This window comes from Salminus brasiliensis, chromosome 12 (genome assembly GCF_030463535.1).
Source record: "Salminus brasiliensis chromosome 12, fSalBra1.hap2, whole genome shotgun sequence".
Classification (NCBI taxonomy): Eukaryota; Metazoa; Chordata; class Actinopteri; order Characiformes; family Bryconidae; genus Salminus; species Salminus brasiliensis.
The window spans coordinates 23,513,588-23,537,623 of record NC_132889.1 but is presented as its reverse complement, the minus strand read 5'-3'; the positions used below and the strand labels follow the sequence as shown (position 1 = coordinate 23,537,623).

The window sequence follows — 24,036 nt, the reverse complement described above, 5'->3', positions numbered from 1 at the left end:
TTGTTAAATATATCTTCTTCCATCCATCTTGCCTTCATATTAATGCAGCATGGATGTAATGAATACATATCAGTGTCTTTACAGCAGGTATATTGACTGATAATTTGAATGGTCTGGGGTAGATGATGGCGCTATGGAGTTGGTCCAACCGCATTAGGTGATTCATGAATTACACTCTGCTCAACTCCTTCAACTACCAAAAACAGTTTTATTAGTTTTATAGAAGTCAATGAAAAATACATAGAATCACATTATTGCCCACCATTTGGCTTCTGTATTTAAATTGCAAATACCAATGGTAATATGTACACTTTCAGGAAAAGATACTTTACAGATACATTTTTTGCTTTGCAAGGTACTACAAATGTATCTTACATTTATCCTACATGGTACATAATACCTTCATGGTAAATACATGGTATATGGTTCCTTTAAAACTACACTTTACTTTTCCAGCAGAAAGGTGTATAACAATAATTTCGGATTTAATCATTTGCAAACAGAAAAATTAAATAATAAATGTGAAAACAAAGTATATAGGGGCAATGCAACATAAAAACCTGTAAAGGAATATGGTATCGTTATGTTCTACTAAAAGGTACTAAAGACAAGTTCATCACTCTTCACTCTCACTCACACTTTTTTCTAAAAACATGTTAAACCATTTACAAAGCTAAAAAAAAGGACTAACTCAATATAGCTTGTGGGACAAAATATGCTTATTATTTATAGTAGATACTGAATAAAACCTTAAAATAAAGCCATAAAATAATGTCTGTATATTCAGAGAAAAAAACTAAAGTCACAAATATATTCTATTAAATTAGGAAATTAAATGTTTTATGTTTTATAAGTTTTATGTGAAGAAATGTATAAAGAACTAACCATTGATGATTTGACAATAAAAACTTTCTTAGACATTCAAACTCCAAACATTGAAACCTTTGATCAGTATTATATATAGTGACATTTTGATTGGTACTATATATGAAATCAGAATAATTTATCTTTTTCTAACGTCACAGTGAGAGTAAAGAGCTTGCTGCTACAATCTCCCTGCAAAGCACATTTCAGAATAATTGGTGTTTACACACAGTACATAATCTGAACAGTAAATAGTAGCGCTAATGATAAGTCCCTGCTTATGTTAAGCTGATTTTTGGCGCTGTAAGAAAGCTGACAGCTTCAGTGTAATATGAACCATCTGAATGCTTCATGTTCTTGAGGGTTCTTTCAGCTTAAAAAATGGATTCATATATAGCACCAAGAAGGACTCCATTACTGTTGTGAGTTAAAGACCCTTTATCAGCACTACATATATCCCATTTACCCTGGAGTGTATCTAAATGAAAGTTATGAAAAGGTACAAATATTCACATTCTTACTGGGAAAGTGCATTTAGTGTATTTTATGGTACACTATAATGTTCCATCCCTAGCCCTATATTTGAGATATTACACAGCTTGTTTTTGCAGTCATTGCTGTAGTCCCAACACCCCAACATAGTACTGGGAAACACCTACATAGTTGACACCTACTTGATCAGGAGTACTAAAAAGAGTTTGTTCCCTCTTTGCTGCAATAACTGTCTCTGCTCTTTAGCAAGGCTTTCCCATCGATTTTGAAACCTTGCTGTAAAGATTTGATGGCACTCAATCACAAGAGCATTACTTAGGGCAGGTACAGATGTTGGATGATTCGTTCTGCGTCACAAAACGCCACTTCAGCTCATCCTAGTGGAGCTCCATCACTCCAGAGACCACAGTTCTACTGCTCCACAGCTCCAAGGCTTGGTGACATTACACCCCCCAGCTGACACTTGGCTTTAGACTCATGTGCAGGGCATCCTCCAGGGCATCCTGTTCTGTTGACAGTACTTTTCTATGGGGATTATATGAGCTGTGTGTGGGTTTGAACACCTATGTCAGCAACAGGTGCACTGAAATGCAGCTGAATTTACCAATAAGAAGATGCGTTCTGTATCCTGTACATCATGCTTTTTGGGAGAACCTCTGTTCCATTTTCCATTTAGATCATTTGCAACAACTGGTACCGTTCAGGTACTGTTCAGCTGTTTAAACCTAAAGAGGAAGACGAGGTTGGCAGTGTATGGATTTTAAAAGCTCAACTACCTTTGGCACATGTGACTCACGAGCCTCATATATTAGGTGCTTATAGGCAGCTCTAAGCAGAGCACTCAGCAGCTGTAGAGGGGGCTCTGCGTTGTTTGTATGCAGTGAGCAGGCGCAGCTGATGGGTGTCTTTTCAGGAATAGACATCTGTACGCGAGCTGGAACTCCAGCACTGAGAAAGAGAGGAAGAGAGAGAGAGAGAGGGAGAGAGAGAGCAAGAGGGAGGAAACAGAGCAGACAGCTGGCTGGAGCTGAATAGGGCTTTCTTAGGCCTCTCTCCTTCTCTTTCTCGCTCTCTCTCTATCACTATCTGTGTCTCTCTCTCTTCTCTCTCTGATCTTGATTCTCCACAGGGCTATCAGGTGCAAGCTGAGAAGGAAATCATGTCCAATCGTGGTGTGTAATGATGCTGAATATTGATGATAATGTTGCTCCTATTTGTTTTCAAGATGCTGAAGATGCATCTGCCTATGAAGCATATCTTACTGTGACAGTTAACGTGAGTAAGCGAATGCGACTAAGCACTAGCATGTCGCAACAGAAATATGAGAAGGCCTTGGTGCTGTGGTGAGAATTGCATGACTCCAGATGCAAGACTGTGAATCTTAAAAGAGGATAAAGAAACACTTGATTTATCTAAAGCTGCTATTTTTGAAAGGTTTATGAAGACAAGAATCTTTCCTGAGCGCGGTTCTCCATGAAACGCACGCTGCATTTGACCTCATTTGCTGTCAATGCAGCAATCAAGCATTCTTTTCATTGGTCTCTCCCGTCGTTGTCCATTAGTAAAAAGTACCATGTTATATTCAAGTAAGACTCCCTAAGGGAACGCGTGAACTAGGAATAAGCCGCAGAGATTCACAGAAGGCAGTGGTAAGAATGATGCAATTAAATGGAAACTGTGCGCTGTGTATCGTTTCCCACTGGCTGAAACAATCCTCATCCAGCTTCTTCTTTGCTCCCCCCTGACATCACTTCCTTTACAACTGAGCATTAGTCCTCTGTAACATACTCTACAGTGCATACAATGCATGGTGTACTATACTCAGATGTGTAATAGCAGTATCCTGCTAGTTCACTTCAGATTAGGTATGAGTGGCATATAACAATAATCAGCTTAACCATTAACCAAATTACGCTGAACTCTTTATTAAATGCAATAAATTCAGTCAAGTCTAAACAAGACTAAGCTTAAACATAATCTTAAACCTAACCCTAACTCTATTCCGCCTGAGGATCAACTGAATTTCAGTGAATAGTTTGGTATCTGATGTCAGTTTGAGCATCTGTGTATAATCTAATGGTGACCATCAGAAAAAACTGAGAAGTGCAGATGATATCCATGATATGCTCAGAAAATGTATTTATATATATATACATTTTTACAATAAAGCTCAGAATCAGCTTTAACTTTCACGTCAGTGGTACAGCAGGGTTTCTCAACATAAAGGGCCGTGAAGCACCCTCTAGTGGTCCGCAGGCCCATCCTTAGGGGGTGGCAGTAAGCAACAGTGGGTCAGTAATGGCACTTTAAGTTATAAAAGTATAAGTGTAATAAAATGTATATAGTATAAGCAAAATACTAACTATACAGCTCAAACTATAAACATTAATAGATAAAGTAGAATTAACTCAAGGCGAGCATCATCAGTTTGAGACAACGCAGTGGTTATGGTGTTACTGCATATAGTAAATTCATGTTCTGTGTGTTTATGTTCATCACAGATGTGCAGACTAGAGCTCATGGCTGGTCGACACACACACTGGTCCCGTTATTGTTCGTTTAAGACTGCTCTTGTTGGAGTTACAGCTAAGAGGAGAACTTTCCTCTCGCTTTTCTGTTTGTTTAACATCTTTACATTGTTTTTTGTAATTGAACTAAAATCGATGATAAATCTTTTAAGCTATTGCTCAGGCCCAAATCCTTTTTTTTTCATTTTCAGCACTTGAGAAATTAAAATATCATATGTTATATAAAAAGTTTTGTATTTTTGTAGGCCATTCAGTCTTTCTAGCTATAAACAAGTGGGCCTTGAGGTGGAAAAGGTTCCTGTACAGTTCTCATGCCAACCTCATTTCTTTTCTATGTTGTGTCTGTTCTTCTTTTCCTTAGATCATCTCTGACATGCCCACATTGCCTTAAGCAGAGTCACACCTTCGATCCTTTCCTGTGTATCTCTCTTCCCATTCCTTTGCGCCAAACCAGGTGAGTACAGCTCAACTTCAGAGATATTGTATGGTCAAGACATCAGGCAGGCTTTCCTAGCTCTTGTTTTTACCCTGCTTGTTTATTTACGAATGACAGATAATAAACTGTCAGATACAAATGACAGATCCATAAACTGTATTGCTTCGTAGACAAAAAAACATTTACAGTACATCTCTACAGATTGTATAAATATATATAACATGTTTTTTTAAAGGTGCTATAAAAAAGGAAACTGTATTTACACTGATGTAGGTCAACAAGGAGAGTTCAATACATGAAAGTGGCATACTGTGAACCGCAAACATTGTTATGTCCTCTGTCAAGAGCAAAACCCACACAAGTAAAACTTTCAAGACTAAATGCAACAACTACAGGACAGTAATTGAAGTGAGGTTAAAAACACTAAAAACCAACGATGTGCGACAGCCGGTGGTACCATGTCGCCAATGGACAACGTTGCAGCGAGTACAAACTAAGGTTCTCGACACTGAGAACCTATGGCGTGGCTTGTGGAAGCCGTGGAATTGTGTGGGCAGCCTAAAAGCTAATTCTAGGCCAACCAAAGAGGGGAGAAGGATCGGGTACAGTCTCAGCTAGCTTACCACACACAGTTCTGAGAGAACCCAGAGAGGACAACAACACAAGAATAATTACAAAATATTAATAATTATATTTTTTTCATCATGGTGACATAAACCAGCCTTTTGTTTTCCACAAGCCTACCATAAAAGAAAAATCTGCATGTTTCCTTCTGATATAATAACGGGTTAGTAAATAGACAACAATATAATAACTGGATAGAAAAGTGAAATATTAAAGAGCTATGGCTAATGTGACAGCAGGTCATGAGTTCTGAGAATGTGAGGGAGTGTATGACACATACTCAGTGTTTAATGTAAAAGTCCATTCTTGTGAAATAGTCATATGCACAGCTATGTAGTGTCTAGAGAGGTGTGAATGAATCAGTGCAAGGATCCAAAGCAGGCAGCAGGGTAGTGAAGAGATGCGTCTGTAGAGAAAAGTCAGAACTCAAAACATGGGAAAGAGAGAAAAAGAAAACAGAAGAATTATGGCAACTAATGGCAAGTTAATACAGCTGGAGAGCCTGAACCTAAGGATAGGCAGGCAGCAGCACCCGCTCATGAATAGACTTGCACTAGCATTGGGTTAGGGAGAAAGGCATGGGAGAAGGAGAAAAGAAAGAAGGTGCTTCGGAATATAAATAACCTGTAATCAGAGTAGTACAGAACAGCAAAGAAATGTTTGAATTGTATGATTTTAAATGTAACATCAGTGGACTTTTTCAAGTTAAAACAATTAGCATATTTCTAGCTGTCTGTCTAAAGTCTGTTTATGGTGGAACCCCCTTAGGACGGGCATGGAGGAGGGCTGGGCAGAGTTAGGTAGTTACTTCAAGGACAATAGGCTGAATTGGCAGAGGCCTACTGTGGAAACAGTTCCTCCTAAATAAAACAATATGATATTCAGACTGGAGCCTTGTGGCACACCCCACCCTATCAGCACTATGCATCAGCCTGCAGGGGAAATCCTGACATTTTAGTGGAGTTATCCATTCATACCTGTAAGAAAACACTCACACACACGCACACACACTCATATCCACAGATACACATGGTTCATATACACACTGTGGTTAAAAACAAAAAATGTAGGTCTACAGCAACCACACTGTATAGAGGCTTATATGAGGTTTATATATGGACTAGAGTATGCGGTTTTGTTGTGTCCCAATACTTTTGACCTAAACACTTTCATCTCTTTGCCTTTTCTCATCTCTCTTCTCCTCCATCCCTTACTCATCACTGTATATCGTTCACAACATTCATTGTTTTAATAATGGCTGTTCTTTGCATGCTTTGCAGAGTATGGAGTTCAGTCCTTGTATATTAGTAATGGCTTGTGGGTTAGCTAGCTGACTGTGGCAGTTATTATTAAAATTACGCTATATAAGATACTGGTGATTTTTTGCCTTTCCTTAGTATCTCCTACTGCAATCAACACCGGATATACTCTACATTTGCATACTTAGGTGTTTTAAGTCATTAAGGTTGTACAGTATAACTGAAAATTCATTTAATTGTGTGAGCGTGGCTTCATGCTGTTTTTCTGTTTCATTTAGTCACATAAAAACTTTGTGAGTGTGAATAGCGCCATCTTATGGGGAATCTTTACCTGATCTCTTCCTGTTGTTGCTGAACATTAATTTAGTATTTATATGCACTAACGGTCAAAAGTTTTAGAACAGCCTCCATTTTTTCAGTAGTCCACTGTCAGTGTTGCATAGCCCACGCAAGCCTGCTTTGCTTGTTTTGCCATCTTAGCGTTGACTTTCTTACTGCCACTCCACCCATCAAACCTGCAGCTCTGAATGTTCTCTTCTCAGCTAAAACTGATACCTGGTCTAGTGTTAAGATGTGCTAACAGGTGTTGTCATGTGAGCTGCCGATCTCACAAGGTGTTGACTCTCAGAAACTTGTCTTCTGATGATGCTGTGGATGTGAGTCTGTCAGATCTCTTCCTGTACCAGACCTATTTAGTTTTCTCTAGATTTAAAGATCTGTTTGGTATAGGAAACTGTCCTCACAACATTCCGTCTTAACGTGTAACTTCTCAAAGGGCAGAGCAACACTTTTAAGACTTTTAAGACCCCTTATGAAGTATTATTATAATAGGAATCTAAATGCTCAATGACCTTGAAATACTGCGGTGCAGAGTGTCGTAACACAGTTCCTACACTGATTTTATGTAGATAAAGGAGTTGTAAATTATCAATTGTTTACATTAGCTGTCAAAGCCTAATTTACCTAACAGACTAGCTGTAAGTTGTTAAGCAATGACTTCCCTAAAATGTTTTTTTCTAAAAAGGCCCTTTTTGTCCCACAATCTACATCATCAGTTTTAGTTCATTTTACTCAAAAGCCCTGGCAGTTTGTACTATTGCAAGATATTCAGTGGACTTAAATGTTAATAAAAACAATGGAAAGATGCAAGGCTCCTCACCCTCACTGCTTCCCGTTGGCTTTGGTAATGTGAAAATTTTCTGCAGAAATTAGAAAACCATTATAATGTATTTAAAATACATTTCCAGTTGTAGTAAGTCTTGCCATTTTAACAGCATGTCATCTTTTTTGGGACATTTGTTGGGTTTTTAATAACAGTTGCTGAATCTCAAGAACTTTATGGAATGTTGAGCTAATAGGTTAACTCCTTCTCTCACTTTTTGTCTGTGCTGTGATTTCAGTGTAAATGAGACAGGTGTGCAGCAGGGAAGGTGAGTGTGGTAATTAGAGAAGCTGATTTAGTGGCTCCCCTCAGATTCCTGCCTGAGGAGTGTCAGAGACAGGCTCCCTCATTCTCACCGCTCATTATGGTTCCAGGGCTTGCCTGGCACTCTTTTCTGTCCATCACTTACTCTCTCTCTCTCTCTCTCTCTCTCTCTCTCTCTCTCTCTCACACACACACACACAAGCATTTTAAGCCTTTTCTGCAGGTTAAGTGTTTTTCCATAGTCATCATGTATCCTTTAAAAAATTCCATCTATTTTTATCAGCTTTCTTCATAGCAGAGCAGTTCAGGTGCTTCCCCTAAGCACCACTTCCTTTAGTGAATGAAGACAATGAGGGGTGCACTGCTTCTGAGCAACATATTGCCCAGGATTATTGTTCGGACTGCGCCTGTTATTGTGTTTTGAGTTAGCCGAGGGCTGTGCACTATATGCAACCTCTGTTTACTGTTATGTAAACAATGAAATAAGACTTACCAGTTCAGTCTCTGTTTTGGGCCTCCTCGCACAAGGAGCACATTCACAAATGAACTGTCTGTGCTACTGTAGCCTTGATTTATACCCCTCCATTTGCTTCGTACTGTATTGAATTCTTAAAAGAAAGTTGAACAATTTAACTGAATTTAAACTTAAAATGATAATTTAGCTGAACCACTTTTTAAGTCTTTTAAGATATTTAAAGTGATTATATTATTATTTCTGATATTATACAGTTATCTTAATGTTGCACTAGCAAACTAGACTGTAGTTGAAGCTAATCAGCACTGTGCAAACTGACATGACTAATATAATTTTAATTGCACAAACACTCCATCTGGTCTATTTAACCAGCCTAAACCCAGCTAGTAAGCTCACCTAAACATAAGTAAACATATTCTTTTTATAATTTTAAAATATCTGCTACAGACTGACTGTAATAGGGAGAACAGTGCCACTCTTGTTGCTACTCTGGGCTTGGTAAGTTGCTAACTGCACTACGTAACTCTGTTACAGCAGGCAGGGCAACACCTGTGAGAATTGCATTATTCTGCATGACGGAATACCTTTTAATTATTCATTAGAAATATGTCAACCTGGGATCATAATTAGGTAAACTGTGGCAAGGTAAATCTCTACCTTGTTCACATGCCTTTGACAAGTCTTTGCAACCCTCCACCACCTCGTCTCCCTTCTTTTAAATCTCTCTCATTTCTGATTCCACTTAGCAGGAGGGAGGGGTGCGCTCACTTCCCACCAGAGGCATAAGCCACCTGAACTTCAGGTCTTTCCCACTGTCATCAGTCCAACTCATCAAATGCTAATGGCATGGGCTGTACTAGTGAATACAGTTTTTCAACATTTTATGTTTTGTTTTTTTTTGTTTTTTTTTACATTGGACGGTTCTCTCCACTATTCAGTTAGCTGACTGACTGCAGTCCACCAAACATAAATTATTATTAAAAACTTATTTTTCATAAAACAGTATTTCTGTAAATGCAGGTTTGGACCATGAGTGTCTGTATGTTAAGTCATTATTCTATGTATTAAGTCATTATTTATGTATTAGGCTTCCATTGAAAATCTATGTACAAATGCCACAGAAACGCCATTGCTGTAATAGTATGCTAAAATGTAAAGAAGTGCATTCATCTGCTTATATTAAAAACTTCAAATGTTTATCCTTTTTTTATTCTTGATCATTATTTTGAAAAATACTATACCACAACATACAGTGGGCATATTAAGGATTTTTTACCCTTTCATTTGAAATTAGTACGGCTTTTTAAAAAACCTGCACTTTGCACTCAAAAACTTGTTCTGAGCACCACAATTCCCAATTACTTAGATGATATTTGGACGCCAACATTCTGTAAAACTTGTCCAGCCTGGCCAGAGTTTTAACAAATGATGCATTTGTGGGCAGAACTTAGATTGTTAAATCACTGCACTGATGTATAAGATAAAGATGGCAGATCAAAACAATCACTGCAACAGAAAAAAATACAGAGACAAACCTAACCTTCTGCTGTCTGACATCAGAAATGTCTTCCTACAAATGAAGGTGATATATGGTTGCATATAGAAAACGCCTGGCCTGTTATACTTGTTGAGGTTTCTGTTCAGTAAGAGGAGCTGCATTTCCTTCAGTGGAATGACACAAAGCAAGTCATTAGTCAGCATTAGGAATGTTTCCCACAGCCAGAGAGAACCTAGGAACACTTCCCACGGCCAATGAGGACTGATTAAATGCCAGCCTGCTCTGTTTGTTGTCACGGAGACCTGGTGGGTGTCTGTGAACAGATTAGCCTGCTTGTGTGTAATAGATTATTGTCAGGTTAATTGCACGTCTGAAGGTTTTCTCTTTACACGCTTTGATTGTTGTTGCGTTTCAACGTATAGGTGATGGTAAATCACTCGACCCTCAAACTCAAATGAACCTGTGTGGTAGAGACACTGTCCCATTACTCTCCACCACCGAGGTTACACTACACCTTCCGCACAGGTTGACAAACACTCCAGCTCAACCATTTTCCCTTTCAGAGTACAGACAAGCAACGAAGATCCCCCAAAAATTCCCAGATATGGTCCTCTTTTTCATGTGGTCTGTCGCTTGATTGAGAGTGAAGAAGAGAAGATTGCAAAGAAAAGCGACCTGATGTCCCATATCAGTACAAAAGAGAGACATGACAGTAACCAACCACTTTCAAGAAGTCCTCTTGGTCTTGCAGTCTGAATCTGTAAACAAAAAATGCACTGAGGAAAGTGCTGCTGCACGTAGAGAGAGCGACTCATATGTCCAATGAATGTGTCTCCCCAAAATGCTGAATCTTCTGAACTTTGAATGGAAGAATGAATTCCACACCAGTTAGAGCATTTCTACTTGTCTGTTCATCCAGAGCTGTTTACACAGTGTGCAGAGCAGCTACAGGGTTCAAACCATGGAGAAAACTAAAAACAGACATAAATGGAGATATGTGTTTTTCATTGGACAGCAGAGATATATATCAGACAAGGACAGTGTCAGTGCCAGCGCTGACGTTTACATTTTGCTGCTTAATTAACACTGTACATACTGTCCATTCATATTAAATGAAAAGAAACCTGGGTTAGTCTTATTTTTTTGTTCAAGACCTCATTTAATATACCTTTCTATAATAACAAGTTTATATATATATAAATTACTTTTACACATTATTAATATGCCTATTTTTATAAATTATTCATTTTATTTTAGCTTGCAATGGTTTGACAATTGGCCAGAAGGTGTTCCTGACTTGCGCCGATTGATTCCATGTAGACCCTGCAAATCTCACCGGAAAGAAGCGTAAAGAACGTGTAGTACTATAAAATGCATTGGCGTATACTGTATATGAGGTTGTGTTACATACACACTCTTTAAAGTAAAGGATGCTTCCAATAGTTCTTTGATCCACCTCTGGTTCCATAAAGAAAGATTTTTAATATGGCAAATAACCTTTACATCAAGTTAGGGTTCTTTAGACCCTGTAAAGGTTCTCCACACATCACTGCAAACCTTCGGACTGGCCTTAAATAAGAGCAGCTGAACAGTGTGCACTCCTCACCACACACTCAAACACACCCAGGTTATTCTCAGCACTTCATTGTTTATTCATAGTCCATACAGCAGGCAGATATCTCCTAAGTAGATACAGTTTATGGTTGTTGTCCTGGCTAAAGCCACTTTGTTGCCTCTCTGTGGCCTCGTCAGCAGAAGCACTTTCAGTTTCGGAGGGGGGAAAAGGTCAGAGCCAAGTACAGAGCCCTGCTTAAAAATGCATAGGAATATGGATTCCATTATTTTTCACACACGTGAAGTAACTTTAAGGATGTATTATTAATGCTAAATGCACTGATTTATTCATGAAATTCTTGCATCTGTAAGGCATAAAAAATACTAGGTCTGTGATACAGGGGTTATAGTTTGAGAACGTTGTGCCTTTTGTGACTGTCTTACCATAATCTCTGTCACTGGTTTTTGTCCGTGTGGTCCAGGCCGCTGTGTGTGACCCTGGTATTCAGCAGTAAAGGGCAGAGGTATCTGAGAGTGGGACTGGCTGTTCCTTTGTTCGGCTCTCTGGCTTGCCTTCGCAGGATGGTGGCGGACGAGGGCAAGATTTCACCCGATCAGGTGACCATTCATGCACATGAGTACACCATTTTCCTTTGTCACCAAGTAAATGAGTAACCAATAGAATTGAGGGCTTTTTCTGGTGTGTGTGTGTGGGGGGGGGGGGGGGGGGGGTTTAAACATCTGTATTGCGATTGTTGACTTAGCATTACATTGCAAACGTAATATGACACACAAACATAACTAAGCACACCATCTTTGGTTCTGTCAATCTCTGATGTGCATCGTGACGACATCTGCAATAATACCTCACAGTAAGTCCCAAATCTGAAGTTCCTGGAAAATCTCCACAAAGTACAATGCATCAGTCCATTAATAATGTGCTAAATTTGTATGAACAAGAGCAAGACTGCGAAGCTTTCAAAGACTACAGGAGGAGTGGGAACCACTGATTGTGTATATAATATATATGATATGCAAATGTGCGCATCCTTGGCCAAGTTACATGTTTGGTTGATTTGTTATACAAATACTGCAAACAATACAGATACGCTGTCATTACAATTATTAAATATAAGTTACAAACATTAATTCCCTAGAAATGTAAATGCGCCTTAATCAACTTATTTTGCAGCTCAAGAACTGTCATTTTGTGTAAATGTGAATTTTGCTGGTGATAGTTCCAAATACTACCTCACCGCGGGTTTCTCTAAGCAGCCATGGTTCTAAAAATAAAGTTAATAGAAATTAAAAAGAGAGAGAGAACTGATCATGTCCTGGATGAAAGGCAAAGTAAGCCTGCCATAATGTTTTACACACCAACACAGGAGGAGTGGTGCACCATTCAACTGTGCAGCATTGCTTACACAAACATCTGCATTGAGGAATTATCTTTAAAAAGGAATCTGACAACAGAAGCATTTTGTAAACAAGTGCCAAGGACTGATACTGCTGGTGTTCTCAGGATGATCAATGGCTGCGTCTAAAATCGAGTACGGCAGAAGCAGTACGCAAGAGCAGGTACTCGATTAGCAATGCACGAAAAGTCCCCCGGATGGGGTACTGCATCGAGACACATTATGTAATATGTGACCAAAGCACACTGTGGTCCGATAATCTATCCCAATGTCATCAGATGTGTAGACCTGGATTATGAGAAGTAGAAAAGAGTCCAACTTCTAAAACTGAGCTTTGGAGGTGAAGATTGAAAGCAAGTCTTCTGAAAAGAATAGAAGCTGTATTAAATATAAAGGCTGGACTCACTAAATACTGAACCATTTGGTATTGTATTTAGTTGTTGAGGCAACTGAAATGAATGGAGTGAAGTGTGGTCTCTGACTGGATTATAATAAAAAAGGGTATTCTTGCCCATGAAGGCCAGTGCTCTGCTATGAAGAGTAAAGCATATTCTATTTCTAGTTAACCAGACTTCAGCACACATGAACAACCTTAGCAGTGTGCTGCCAATATTCACACACAAGGTGTGACCCTCTTGGACGCTAATGGAAATCTGTGTAAGAGTGGAACTCGGGGCCACTGAGGTCACTTGTGAATAAAGAAAATGTTAAAAATACTGCTGTACAGAGTGTGAATTGGACAAGGCACAATGTGACAAATTGTTTCAGAGTGGGCCCATCTGTATTTTATGTTTATTTGTCACCAACTGTGCCATTCCATCCCTTGTTGAAGTGCTAAACCATTTCAGGTAGGAGTTCATTTTAGTGCAGTGGCAACATAGCGCAAATGAGGAAGCAGTATGGAGGCTGATGTGAAGTTTAGACCTTATTGATTACTCAGTTTGGAAAGTCCGGTCAAATGAGCCTTAGATTTAGTAGCCCCATTAGAGTTGTAGCACTTGAATGTGATGTATTAACACTTGCGTAAAAATATGCACTGAATCCATTAATCAACAGCTGGGCAATTTTGTCAACCTTTCATAAGTTGTATGGTGTAAATAAATCAGATCAATATAAATTTAAAGTGTTAAAGTGTTTAAATCTGTAGAGTTAAGAATGAATCCTCTTAATATTTCTTCTGTCGTTCTTTTCCTCTCCAGGTGATTTTAACTGAAATCTACACCACAGGTTTCCAGCGCTCTTTTTTTGATGAGGATGACTTGACCAGTATCGCAGAGAGTGACATAATCTATGCCTTCCAAGCCCCGCCCCTTTATATCAGGGGAGGGTCTACTCGAATATCAGGTAACTTACACAACAACAACCGACTATTTCCAAAGATTTTCCAACTCGGACATGGGCACTGTACACATTAGTCATGCAATTATTTAGACATGTAACCAGAACACACGTGGATACTAACAGTAGAGAAACAGCCATGTGAAAAAATGTGGACACCCCATGAAAACCTTTGTCTTTTTTACATAATTATACATATGAACATTTGAACTTCACTTAAATATATATTGACAGATGGAGGTAATATAACCAAACAAATACAACTGTACCGCGCCCTCCCCCGGGGCAATCCCAAGCCGCCTCCCACAGGCCCAAATAAGGACATATCCGTCACTTCCGGTTCCTTTGAGTTTGTTTCTGTTGATTCATGTTCCGTTGTGTTGATGCACAATTCATTGTCTGTTCATGCGTTTCACCTGGGACTGGGAGTACTTAAGGAGCGTTACCACTTTTGTTCACTGCCGTGAATTGATTCTGTTGGAATCCCTGGGGCGCTCAGAGATTCGGCACGCTTTACCGGCATGTTCAGGTCGGCTCTAGTTTGCGGTTCATGTTCAGGCAAATTTCTCCTACCTACTCTAGAGGCAAGCGAGGTACATTCACTTCCGCTTTGGTTCCAAGGCGACCTACGTTCAGGTCGGCCTTGCCTTTTTGGTCTCCCCCCTTATGTACACAGAGCACGGCTCTGTCCTTGATTTGGTATCTCCCCTTTAGTTTAGTTTCACTCTGGTTCAGCTCCCTGCTCCTTCCAGTCCCAGGTTTGTTGTGTTCGCCATTTTGGGTTTTCACATTTTGGTTCTGTTCACGGTTTTGCCCACGTTGCTGCACTTCACGTTTCTTGTCCCTTTGTTTTGTGTTTGGTTTCGTTAATAAACGTTTGATTTCCATCTCTGCGAATGTTCATCCCTTCTGGTCTGGCCTCACACACCATGACAGGTAAAATGTATTAATAGGAATGCAATTCTTTCCTGAGGAAAAAGTTTGGACACCCCCACATTTACTAGTACTTCATTTTAAACCCTAATGGCCCAACAACCCATCTTTAAATGAGAATTCTGAATACTACTAAAATAAATACTATTTAAATAATTAATACTTTATAGTAGAGAAAATCATTTATAATATTTGCTGAATGAAAAAAAACAGGGTGTCAAGGAATTAAAATGCCTAAAATTAGAAGCAGGTGCACCAGCCATTTATCAGCCATAAAACTGTCCTCAATATCATTTACAAGTAGAATAACTCCCAGCATGTTTAGGTCAGGACTGGCTAGCAAGCTCAGAAGTTTGCAATAATCTTAAAATGTCATCATGGGACCTACATGTAGCTCTTTCCAAACAGTTGATCTCAAAGTGTGCTAGAAGAAAATACTTGGAGGAAACACACATCGCCAGAGAACACCTAGACAAAGACCAGGACTTTTGGAAAGATGTATGTTTGGTTGTGGTGCACCTGATTATAATTGTATGCATTTTAGGTAGCAATAAATGAGTGTCCTAACGTCTACCTTACAAGAAAATTGCATTTCTGTTGATTACATTTTACAAATGATTTTTAAAAGAGAAATGTGCTCTTAGGAGGCTGTATTTAACATAGATGCTAAAAGCAATCTAGTGCATTATTCCTCCTCCAGTTTGTCCAAGGTTATACAGATGTGTAGTCAACATTAGTATGATGACAGTATTGTCTTTTGACTCAGATCAATACTTACAAGTGCTTGTATGGCTTATGTGACTTACAAATGCTCTTGTACTTGATGGGTGGGGCAAACCATCACTTATTCAATGCATTACAAATCTTTGTTTAATTACTATAAATAAAATCAGTCCCAACTCAGATTCAGCTCAGTTTCAAACCACTGAAGCTTCATTCTGACATTATACCAGCAACAAACAAGGATAGACCGTTGTAGCCAGTGTAGCAGTGTCTCAGATATAGTAATGTCATAATGGAAGAAATGCCAATTTATCGACTCAGTCAGTAATAACGCATATTTCAGTGCGCCAATTGCGGGGATTTGGTATGTAACATCTAACAAAGTCAAGACTCGTAGTTAATCATTGTCACAGGCTATTATTTTGAACAAAATTCTGTTATATCATCTGAATAAACAAATAACAAATGTGCACATATAGTTTAAATGTGAGTTTAAAAGGGTTACCCTTCCCTGTGTGTGAAGTCAGTACAGATTTAGCTGATGTTTTTGACCATTGCACTGTGGGGCGAGGACTGAGGACACCACTGCACAGAAGAGAGGTGTTTAATTAAGAATCTGGCAGTTTGAGCTCACACTGACAGGCACACAGCACAGAGGAGTTCTCACTCAGCTGTTGGGGAATTAGAGTGAGAATCAATGTTGTGGTCAGAAAAGGTTGAGATGACAGAGGTGATGAGCCCAGTCCATGATCCTACTTTTTCTAATCCAAATTACAATCATAGAGGTTTAGAAGTTGGAGCTGTTTTGTAGGCATCAACGAATGGATATTTAGAAGCTAGTTTTACTCTCTGAATAATAATAAGAATGTATAACTAAAGTAAAAGTTTCCATGCTTGTATTTCAGCATGTACGTATCCATTAACCTGGAGACAGCTAAGTTGATGGTCATCATTTGGGTGCTATGGCATAAATATAATTTCACAATATTATTGTTTGTTTAAATGTGAAAAGCTGTTATTAAAAGACAGAAAAGAAACCTAAACCGAACTTTACACAGATTTTACATGTAAGATTCGACAAGGACTGACAAACACACCATATCATATATACTTAACTAAACAATTAACAACTGACCAAAGTAACAAAAGGAGCAGGGCTATGAACAACGAACAGATGGTGACACTAGGGATAAGCTCATGGATGAGACAGGACAAGGTAGACATAAACATAGACAAAAATAGTTGGAAGTGGGGATAAATAATGACAGTATAAAGTTTTAAGGTAACAAAAAGACATCCAACTATTAGTGTTTGTTAATTATTCGTATCATGTCAATAGGGCTGTGAATGGGCAAGAATCTGTTGATATGATATTTATTACAATACAGGGGTTATGATTCAACATATTGCAAATGTTATAAATCACACTGTCTTAACTATTTTAACACACTATTTTATGCATAAAATCTGAGTAAAATAAATTTGACTTTTATGTAATCACAACAGCGGGATCTGAAGACAACACAGCTGTCTAGCAGTGAGGGTTAAACACAACACAAAATGAACCACTGCCTGTCACCAATCTTTGCATGTGAACTATTAATTGAAAATCTATAATGTGTTTTTAAGATTCAATACAGTGTTGCCAAACATAGTATTGTGATACTTCAATATATTGATATTTTCTTACACCCCTAATGTTCAATGTGTAACAGCCTTTATTCTAGCGTATAGCACTGCTACATTATAAGGAGACCTTTCACTTACATTGTGTTCTTCTTCTTATGAACATGTGTCATCCCTCATCGTGTGAAGGTACCTGAAGGTTAATCTTGCACACGGCTTTGTGTGATGTATGAGAGGCATGCGCGAGCAGAAGCTCTATTACAGCGATCATGAATAAATGGAGAATGCAGCATATTTCCCTTATTATAGGCAAATGAAAGGCCCTGATGTCATGAGCTTTGCTGTTTAGCTTGTTTGAGGCATGTGGTTGATTCTGATATTCATGGCCTAGACTCTTGAGTGAACTCCAGCAGTCCTCCCCTGAGAAGAAGCTAGCTGGTTCAGTGGAGAATTTTCTTGTGGTCGTGACTGGGATGGGGATGAAATCTAGGTATACGATTGCTCTTTGACAGGAGCAGTGGGCAACATGGAAAACGAGGCAATATCTATTCCTGACAGTAATGATCGTTTTCTTGTTCTTTATTTTGTTTCTCTCTCTGGTCTGGGGTCCGAAATTACTGTTCTGGGGTATTTTATTGAACATTCTCTCAAAAATGTACAAAATGAGCCTACCTGCCTTTTTAGACAACCACCTCACACATGTGAGTTCAGGACAACTACAACTAACTGGTTTGTAACACTGTGTTTTTTGTGGGGAACTTGATATTTATGAGTATCAACCAAGATTAGAAATTTAGGCATTTTAGCCTAGTCTAGCCTTTAGCATTGTCTGAACATCCTGCTTATCCACAACAAAGTAAATGCTTTATGTAATATTAGTTTAAAATATTGGGCAAATTTAATCATGTTGATAAAAATGTGTGTGCTTTTTAACCTTTTCCTTTGTTGAGAACACTATAGTAATACTGGGTAGACTCTCCTTCTCTTTCAAAACAGCTTCAAGTCTATCATATGGACACCACTAAAAATCGAAAACATTGCTTTGAGATGATGGTCTATGTTGATATGATTGAGTCACACAATTCCTGTAGATTTGTCAGTTGCTCTTTCACGCTGCAAACCTTTTTGGATTTGTTACATTGCGGTCAGACTGAGACCTCTGCTAAACTCCTCCCATCAGACACCATCCACTTCCTCTTACATATATTACTTGTTTCTCTCCTCTTTTCCCAAATGATATCCCACAGCTTCTCAAACCTAATAATCCAACCACCTGTCCACTAGACCCTTATTCCATCCACGCTGGTTAAGATGATCACTCAGTACCTTCTCCCATTTATCACTCTTGCCGTAAGCAACTCCTTGTCAATAGGCCACATGCCTTCTGCCTTTAAGGATGCCAGAATGGTCCCCATCATAAAGAAGCCAACACAAGACAGCTCTAAGATTCTTGAGTAATCTTGTTTACAATCAGCTGTCTCTCTTTCCCACTCTGAATAACCTACAGGACCCCAACCAGTCTGGCATCAAACTGGAGCACTCCATACTTGAGAAACCATCCTGTCCTCGTAGCAGTTTCAGAGAAACTCCACTCTACGAGATCAGCCGTCAACTGATCAACTGTCATCAGTCCTGATTCTTATAGATCTCCCTGCAGCCTTGATCTCTCTGTAAAAAAACAAGGTCCTCCTGTCAGTCCTCACCAATCTTGGAATCACAGGTTCTGCATGGCAGTGGTTTATGCCCTACTTAAAAGGGCGCTCTTACCAGATAACATGGAGTGGGATCACATCAGCTCCATGCAGACTCTCCACTGGTGTCCCACAAGGCCCGCTGCTGGGTCCTCTTTTGTAATAGCCAATCAGTTAAAGGTCAACCCCAGCAAGACTGAGCTGCTTTACATTCCTGGAACTACAGGTCCTCAACGCGCCTTAGGCTTGTCATCTCTTACGTTAAGCAGTTATTATTCTCTGCTCATGTCACACTCCTTTACTGTGTTTCCTTCAATGGCTTCCTGTAGCTGCCTGCATCAGATTTAAAACCCTGACACTGGCCTACTAAGCCAAAAACTGACCCTAAAACCATCCCTACCTGATAGCCGTGGCTGAAAACCTGATCGAGTTTCAAGTGAAGCTCGGCTTGGCGCATCATCATTCAAGCACACTCCCCCTGTTTTCAGACATATACTGAATACCCATCTCTTTCCATTTTCCCCTGACCTCTCATACCAACATTTCCATTTGCAGAACTGACACCCATTCTATTTTATTTTCCTTTATTGTATCATTCTCTGTAAACTCTACAAAATGGTGCGCTCCCAAGAGATCAGCAGTTCTAAAAATACTGTGCCTGTCTGGCACCAAACATCATGCCATGCTCAAAATCACTGAGATTGCATTTTTTCTCATGGTTATTACTTGATTTTATATTGATTGTATAATTGCATGAATGAGTAAGAAATGAAGAAAGTGCTGGGTGAGTGTGTTATGCTCTTAAATACTGCTCTGTTTTATATCTTATTAAGGCAGTATTCACACTACCCTGCTTTTTCTTTGCCAAGTATGTGTCTGTTTATGTATCGTTATATACGTATTGCTCCTGTAATGCTGAAATTTCCCTTGGGATACCTACCAAGCGCCAATCTAGTGTACCCTTTTATGTCTTCCTATCCACAGCTAATAAGAGAGTAGAAAACATGCTCCCAGTAGAGCAGTCTGCAGGAGCTGTCTGTAGCTGGTTTGTGCTAACTATTGCTCTTCTCTCTTGTCTCAGGGTACCACCACAGCCTCCCCTCCTCACCATACTCCTCATCTGGGCCAGAGGCTCAAAGACTGGCTGCTTCTGGAGCTCTGTCCTCCGAATTCCTCAATCAGAGTGCAGGCACAGTTAAGATTCTTCTGTTGGTGTGTAATGCAGCCGGAGCAGGTCAGCAGGCTGTAAGGTGAGAATAAAGGAGTGGACTGACCATACCTGTGCATGTCAAACATACCCAGGGAGCACACACACAATTAGGCCTGTGCTTAGATAGCAGGAGCTCTGTGTAGCTGTGTATAATACAATTCTCACATTGTATTGCTAGTTTGGGGGCCAACGTCAGCTCAAGCACTAAGAAACGAAACCATGTAATCCGAGACATTCTCTGACGTAACAATTGTCAAAAGTACCCAGCCTCAGGCAAAAATCCTGAATTGGCATCTTCAGACTTTTACTTCAGTTCTGACTTTGTCTTTTAAGAGTTTTCAGAGATATTTGACATTTGACAGCAGAGTGATCCATCAGATAGACTTCTGTCAGTGGCACCCAAAGATCAAGAGAGTCCCCTGCGATTTCCTCCCACGCGTGCTAGCAACGGAATAAGAGACAGAGACAGAGGAGCAGGGAAAGAATGAGTGTTCTAATGCAGATCAGTTGGATAGTGAAGATGCGTTGGAGGCTGAAGATGTTGGTTTGTGAAGGAAGTAACACTTCCACTGGCCTTTTCTTGCCAATTCTCTGTGATAATCCCACGGTCGCCTTTCACATATGAAGAGAGAACCATGACTGAAAGATCTAAAAATAGTCTAGGTTCTTTTTGTGTTTTCAAAGGAAGGTAGGCATTCGTACTTTTATGTCCTTTAAGTAATAACTTGGAATCTTGGGTTGATAATGGTTCTTCCTTGCCCTTTTTGAACAAGAATTACATGGAAATGGGAATACATGAACACACTTTTTTTTCATTTGTTTTGCACAAACAAATCAAAATTATTTAAAATATGGAACGACATACAGTACATTAGTCTATAAATTATGTAAATGATTTGAATTATGCAGTCTAAAGAAGAGCACACTGCTTATGCTAATCTGAAGAGCATTTTAGAAATTCTCCAGTCCAGTAGGTTAATAACTTACAGATTACGATTGGGCCTACCTTTCTCCACTTTCCTCTGAAAGACTATGTATGCATGAACATGCTTTACATAAGCTCCTCTGATGAGATAATTGTGTAAAAAAGAAAAGAAAAAAATTCAAAAACCTGCAATGACACAAGGCATTAAAAGCCAGGAATAACTGCAACTCATGAATCTCTCTCAGTGTGTTCAGACAGACTCATTTGGATCCATTCTGGGTTATTTGCTCCTTTATGAAGCCCCTGGGAGTCAGGTGGCCATTTTTCATTTTAAGCGATACCATCATTACACTCCCCCATCCTTTGAGGCTGCCGCAAACAAATCGAACGTGACCCAGATTGATACTGAGTCACAGGAGATAGCGACAATTGGAAATAATGACACAATTATTAGTCTTTATGTGATCTTCCGTCTGTTCTCCCTCCCTCCCTCCCTCGGTCCGACTCTTCCTCTCTCTCTCTCTCTCTCTCTCTCTCTCTCTCTTTCTCTTCCCCCCGCTCTCTCTTCTCTCCTCAGCTCACACAGCAGGAGGACGTGTTAGAGTGGGCTTTCTTTCAGAAGCAATCGCAGGCGAGATAGAGGGAGGGGAGTTTGTGGTTTGTTTTGGTTTGTGACAGCAGGGAGTTGCTGCTGCAGTTCCGCCTGCATGAAATTACAGCACTGAAAGCTCAGCCTTTTTCACGTTCCTCTCCAGGCACCCTTGCTACGCTCCACAAGGAGAAGCTCTCATATATTTCTACCTTTTAAGAACACTTTAATGGCCTGCTAATGACTCAGCATGCTCTACACTGAGCTCTCAGAGGGGTTGGATCATGATTCAGCGTCCAAAGCTAACATGCACAGGCTAAAGTGAAAGTGAAAAGTTGCTTAGAGACCTACATGATTTACATTAAACACAGCATCATATACATTGACAAAATTGCTTTAATTGGTGGTGGTGGGCTTTCATGTCTCTAACTAGCTCAGTGCAGTCATTTTAATATTCTCCAGCTTTATTCAGTCTAGTAATCGAACTGTTCTCCAGCTTTATTCAGTCTAGTAATCTAACCGTTCTCCAACTTTATTCAGTCTAGTAATCTAATCATTCTCCAGCTTTATTCAGTCTGGTAATGTAATAGTTCTCCAGCTTTATTCAGTCTAGTAATGTAACCATTCTCCAGCTTTATTCAGTCTGGTAATGTAATAGTTCTCCGGCTTTATTCAGTCTAGTAATGTAACAGTTTTCCAGCTTTATTCAGTCTAGTAATCTAACCATTCTTCAGCTTTATTCAGTCTGGTAATGTAATAGTTCTCCGGCTTTATTCAGTCTAGTAATGTAACAGTTCTCCAGCTTTATTCAGTCTAGTAATCTAACCGTTCTTCAACTTTATTCAGTCTAGTAATCTAACCGTTCTCCAACTTTATTCAGTCTAGTAATCTAACCGTTCTCCAGCTTTATTCAGTCTAGTAATCTAACCGTTCTTCAACTTTATTCAGTCTAGTAATCTAACAGTTCTCCAACTTTATTCAGTCTAGTAATCTAACCATTCTCCAACTTTATTCAGTCTAGTAATCTAACCGTTCTTCAACTTTATTCAGTCGAGTAATGTAACAGTTCTCCAGCTTTATTCAGTCTGGTAATGTAATAGTTCTCCGGCTTTATTCAGTCTGGTAATGTAATAGTTCTCCGGCTTTATTCAGTCTAGTAATCTAACAGTTCTCCAGCTTTTTTTCGTCTGGTAATGGAACCTTTATTTAGTCTAGCAGCTAAAAAAATTATATTTCAAGTGAAGTTAAACAACCCGTTTCTATGCTTAGTGTTTTTTTTCTGACCCGGGGGTTGTTCTTGTATGTGGTTGTAGTTAAGGGTAAGAAACTCGGCACATCTTCATCGAATCCTATTTGAGTTGCTGGTGCCTCTTGTGGCTGTAAATTCAGCCTTTTCTTTTGCATCTATAGATATATTCATCAAATATTACTTGGTAATGTTTGTCTGTTTTGTTTGGCATCTTTAGTGATTTAGTGATGCTTGAGCTGATGTATTGTGCACAGAGCAGTGTGTATGTGTTCAGCATCTTTGAGTCTTGTGATGAGAACCACTACTGTTTGCCATAGACAGAAAAAATGAGAAGGGAAAGAAAGGCAGAAATGAGAGGGCATGGAAATATAGAGATAAAGACAGGGAGGTGTGCTGCTGATGTAGTCATTGGGAAACCCTCCATTGTACCTGCAGGCAAAGTCAGAATCAAACCAAGCAGAGGAACATCAAAGCTGGTAGGAGCAGAATAAAGCTTGGCGCTGCTGAGTTTGTGAACTCAGTCTGATGCCACACACAACCGGGCGACTGTTCCTGGCTCTGACGCCACAGTGAATAATTACAGCCCAGTATAATTAACTGTTTAGCACAGAGTGCCTCGTTTCTCTTCTACATGTGGTGTAATTTGTTTCTCTGTACTCACTGCTGTAGCAGTGATGGAGAACGAACTCTGCAGAGGACTCTGCCAGCAGATTTGTTTGAGGTGTTCCCACTGGGGCCAAGTGAAGCACAGACTGCTGATACACTGGTGATTTAAATGAAGGCTAATCTTCTTTAATGTATGTGGAGCATTTCCACTGTTTGGGTGGCTGAGTGAGGGAGCGGACTCGGCACGTCCTGGACCTGACTGGAGGTTTGTGTTAAGTCCCTACACTGTCCTCTACTTCCCTCTGCTCTCATGCTATTGCTTGCTCGCTCTCTCTCTCTCTCTCTCGCTCTTAACTTTTATCAATTTTTTTTATTTTGGTATGCAGATGCAAAATGTATATATAAAAAGTATATATTAAAAGTATATATTAAAATACTGAAATATTGAATAATAATGATATACAAATGACATACTATATAAGTAAATTGAGTCAGTAATACAGATGCAGATGATAAAAAATAATATACCAAGCAATTTATTGGATTTTTGTGTTTAAAATATATATATATGTATA

General features: G+C 39.3%; 1 protein-coding gene across 1 annotated transcript in view; it reads left to right on the top strand.

The window, feature by feature from the left end:
• Positions 1–24,036, top strand: part of usp43b (ubiquitin specific peptidase 43b) — a 127,208-nt gene that overhangs the window by 63,027 nt on the left and 40,145 nt on the right. Inside the window, exons 4-7 of the mRNA XM_072692864.1 lie at positions 4,246–4,338; positions 11,639–11,774; positions 13,771–13,915; positions 19,964–20,132. Coding sequence (XP_072548965.1) covers positions 4,246–4,338; positions 11,639–11,774; positions 13,771–13,915; positions 19,964–20,132 — 543 coding nt within the window. The remainder of the gene's footprint in view (positions 1–4,245; positions 4,339–11,638; positions 11,775–13,770; positions 13,916–19,963; positions 20,133–24,036) is intronic.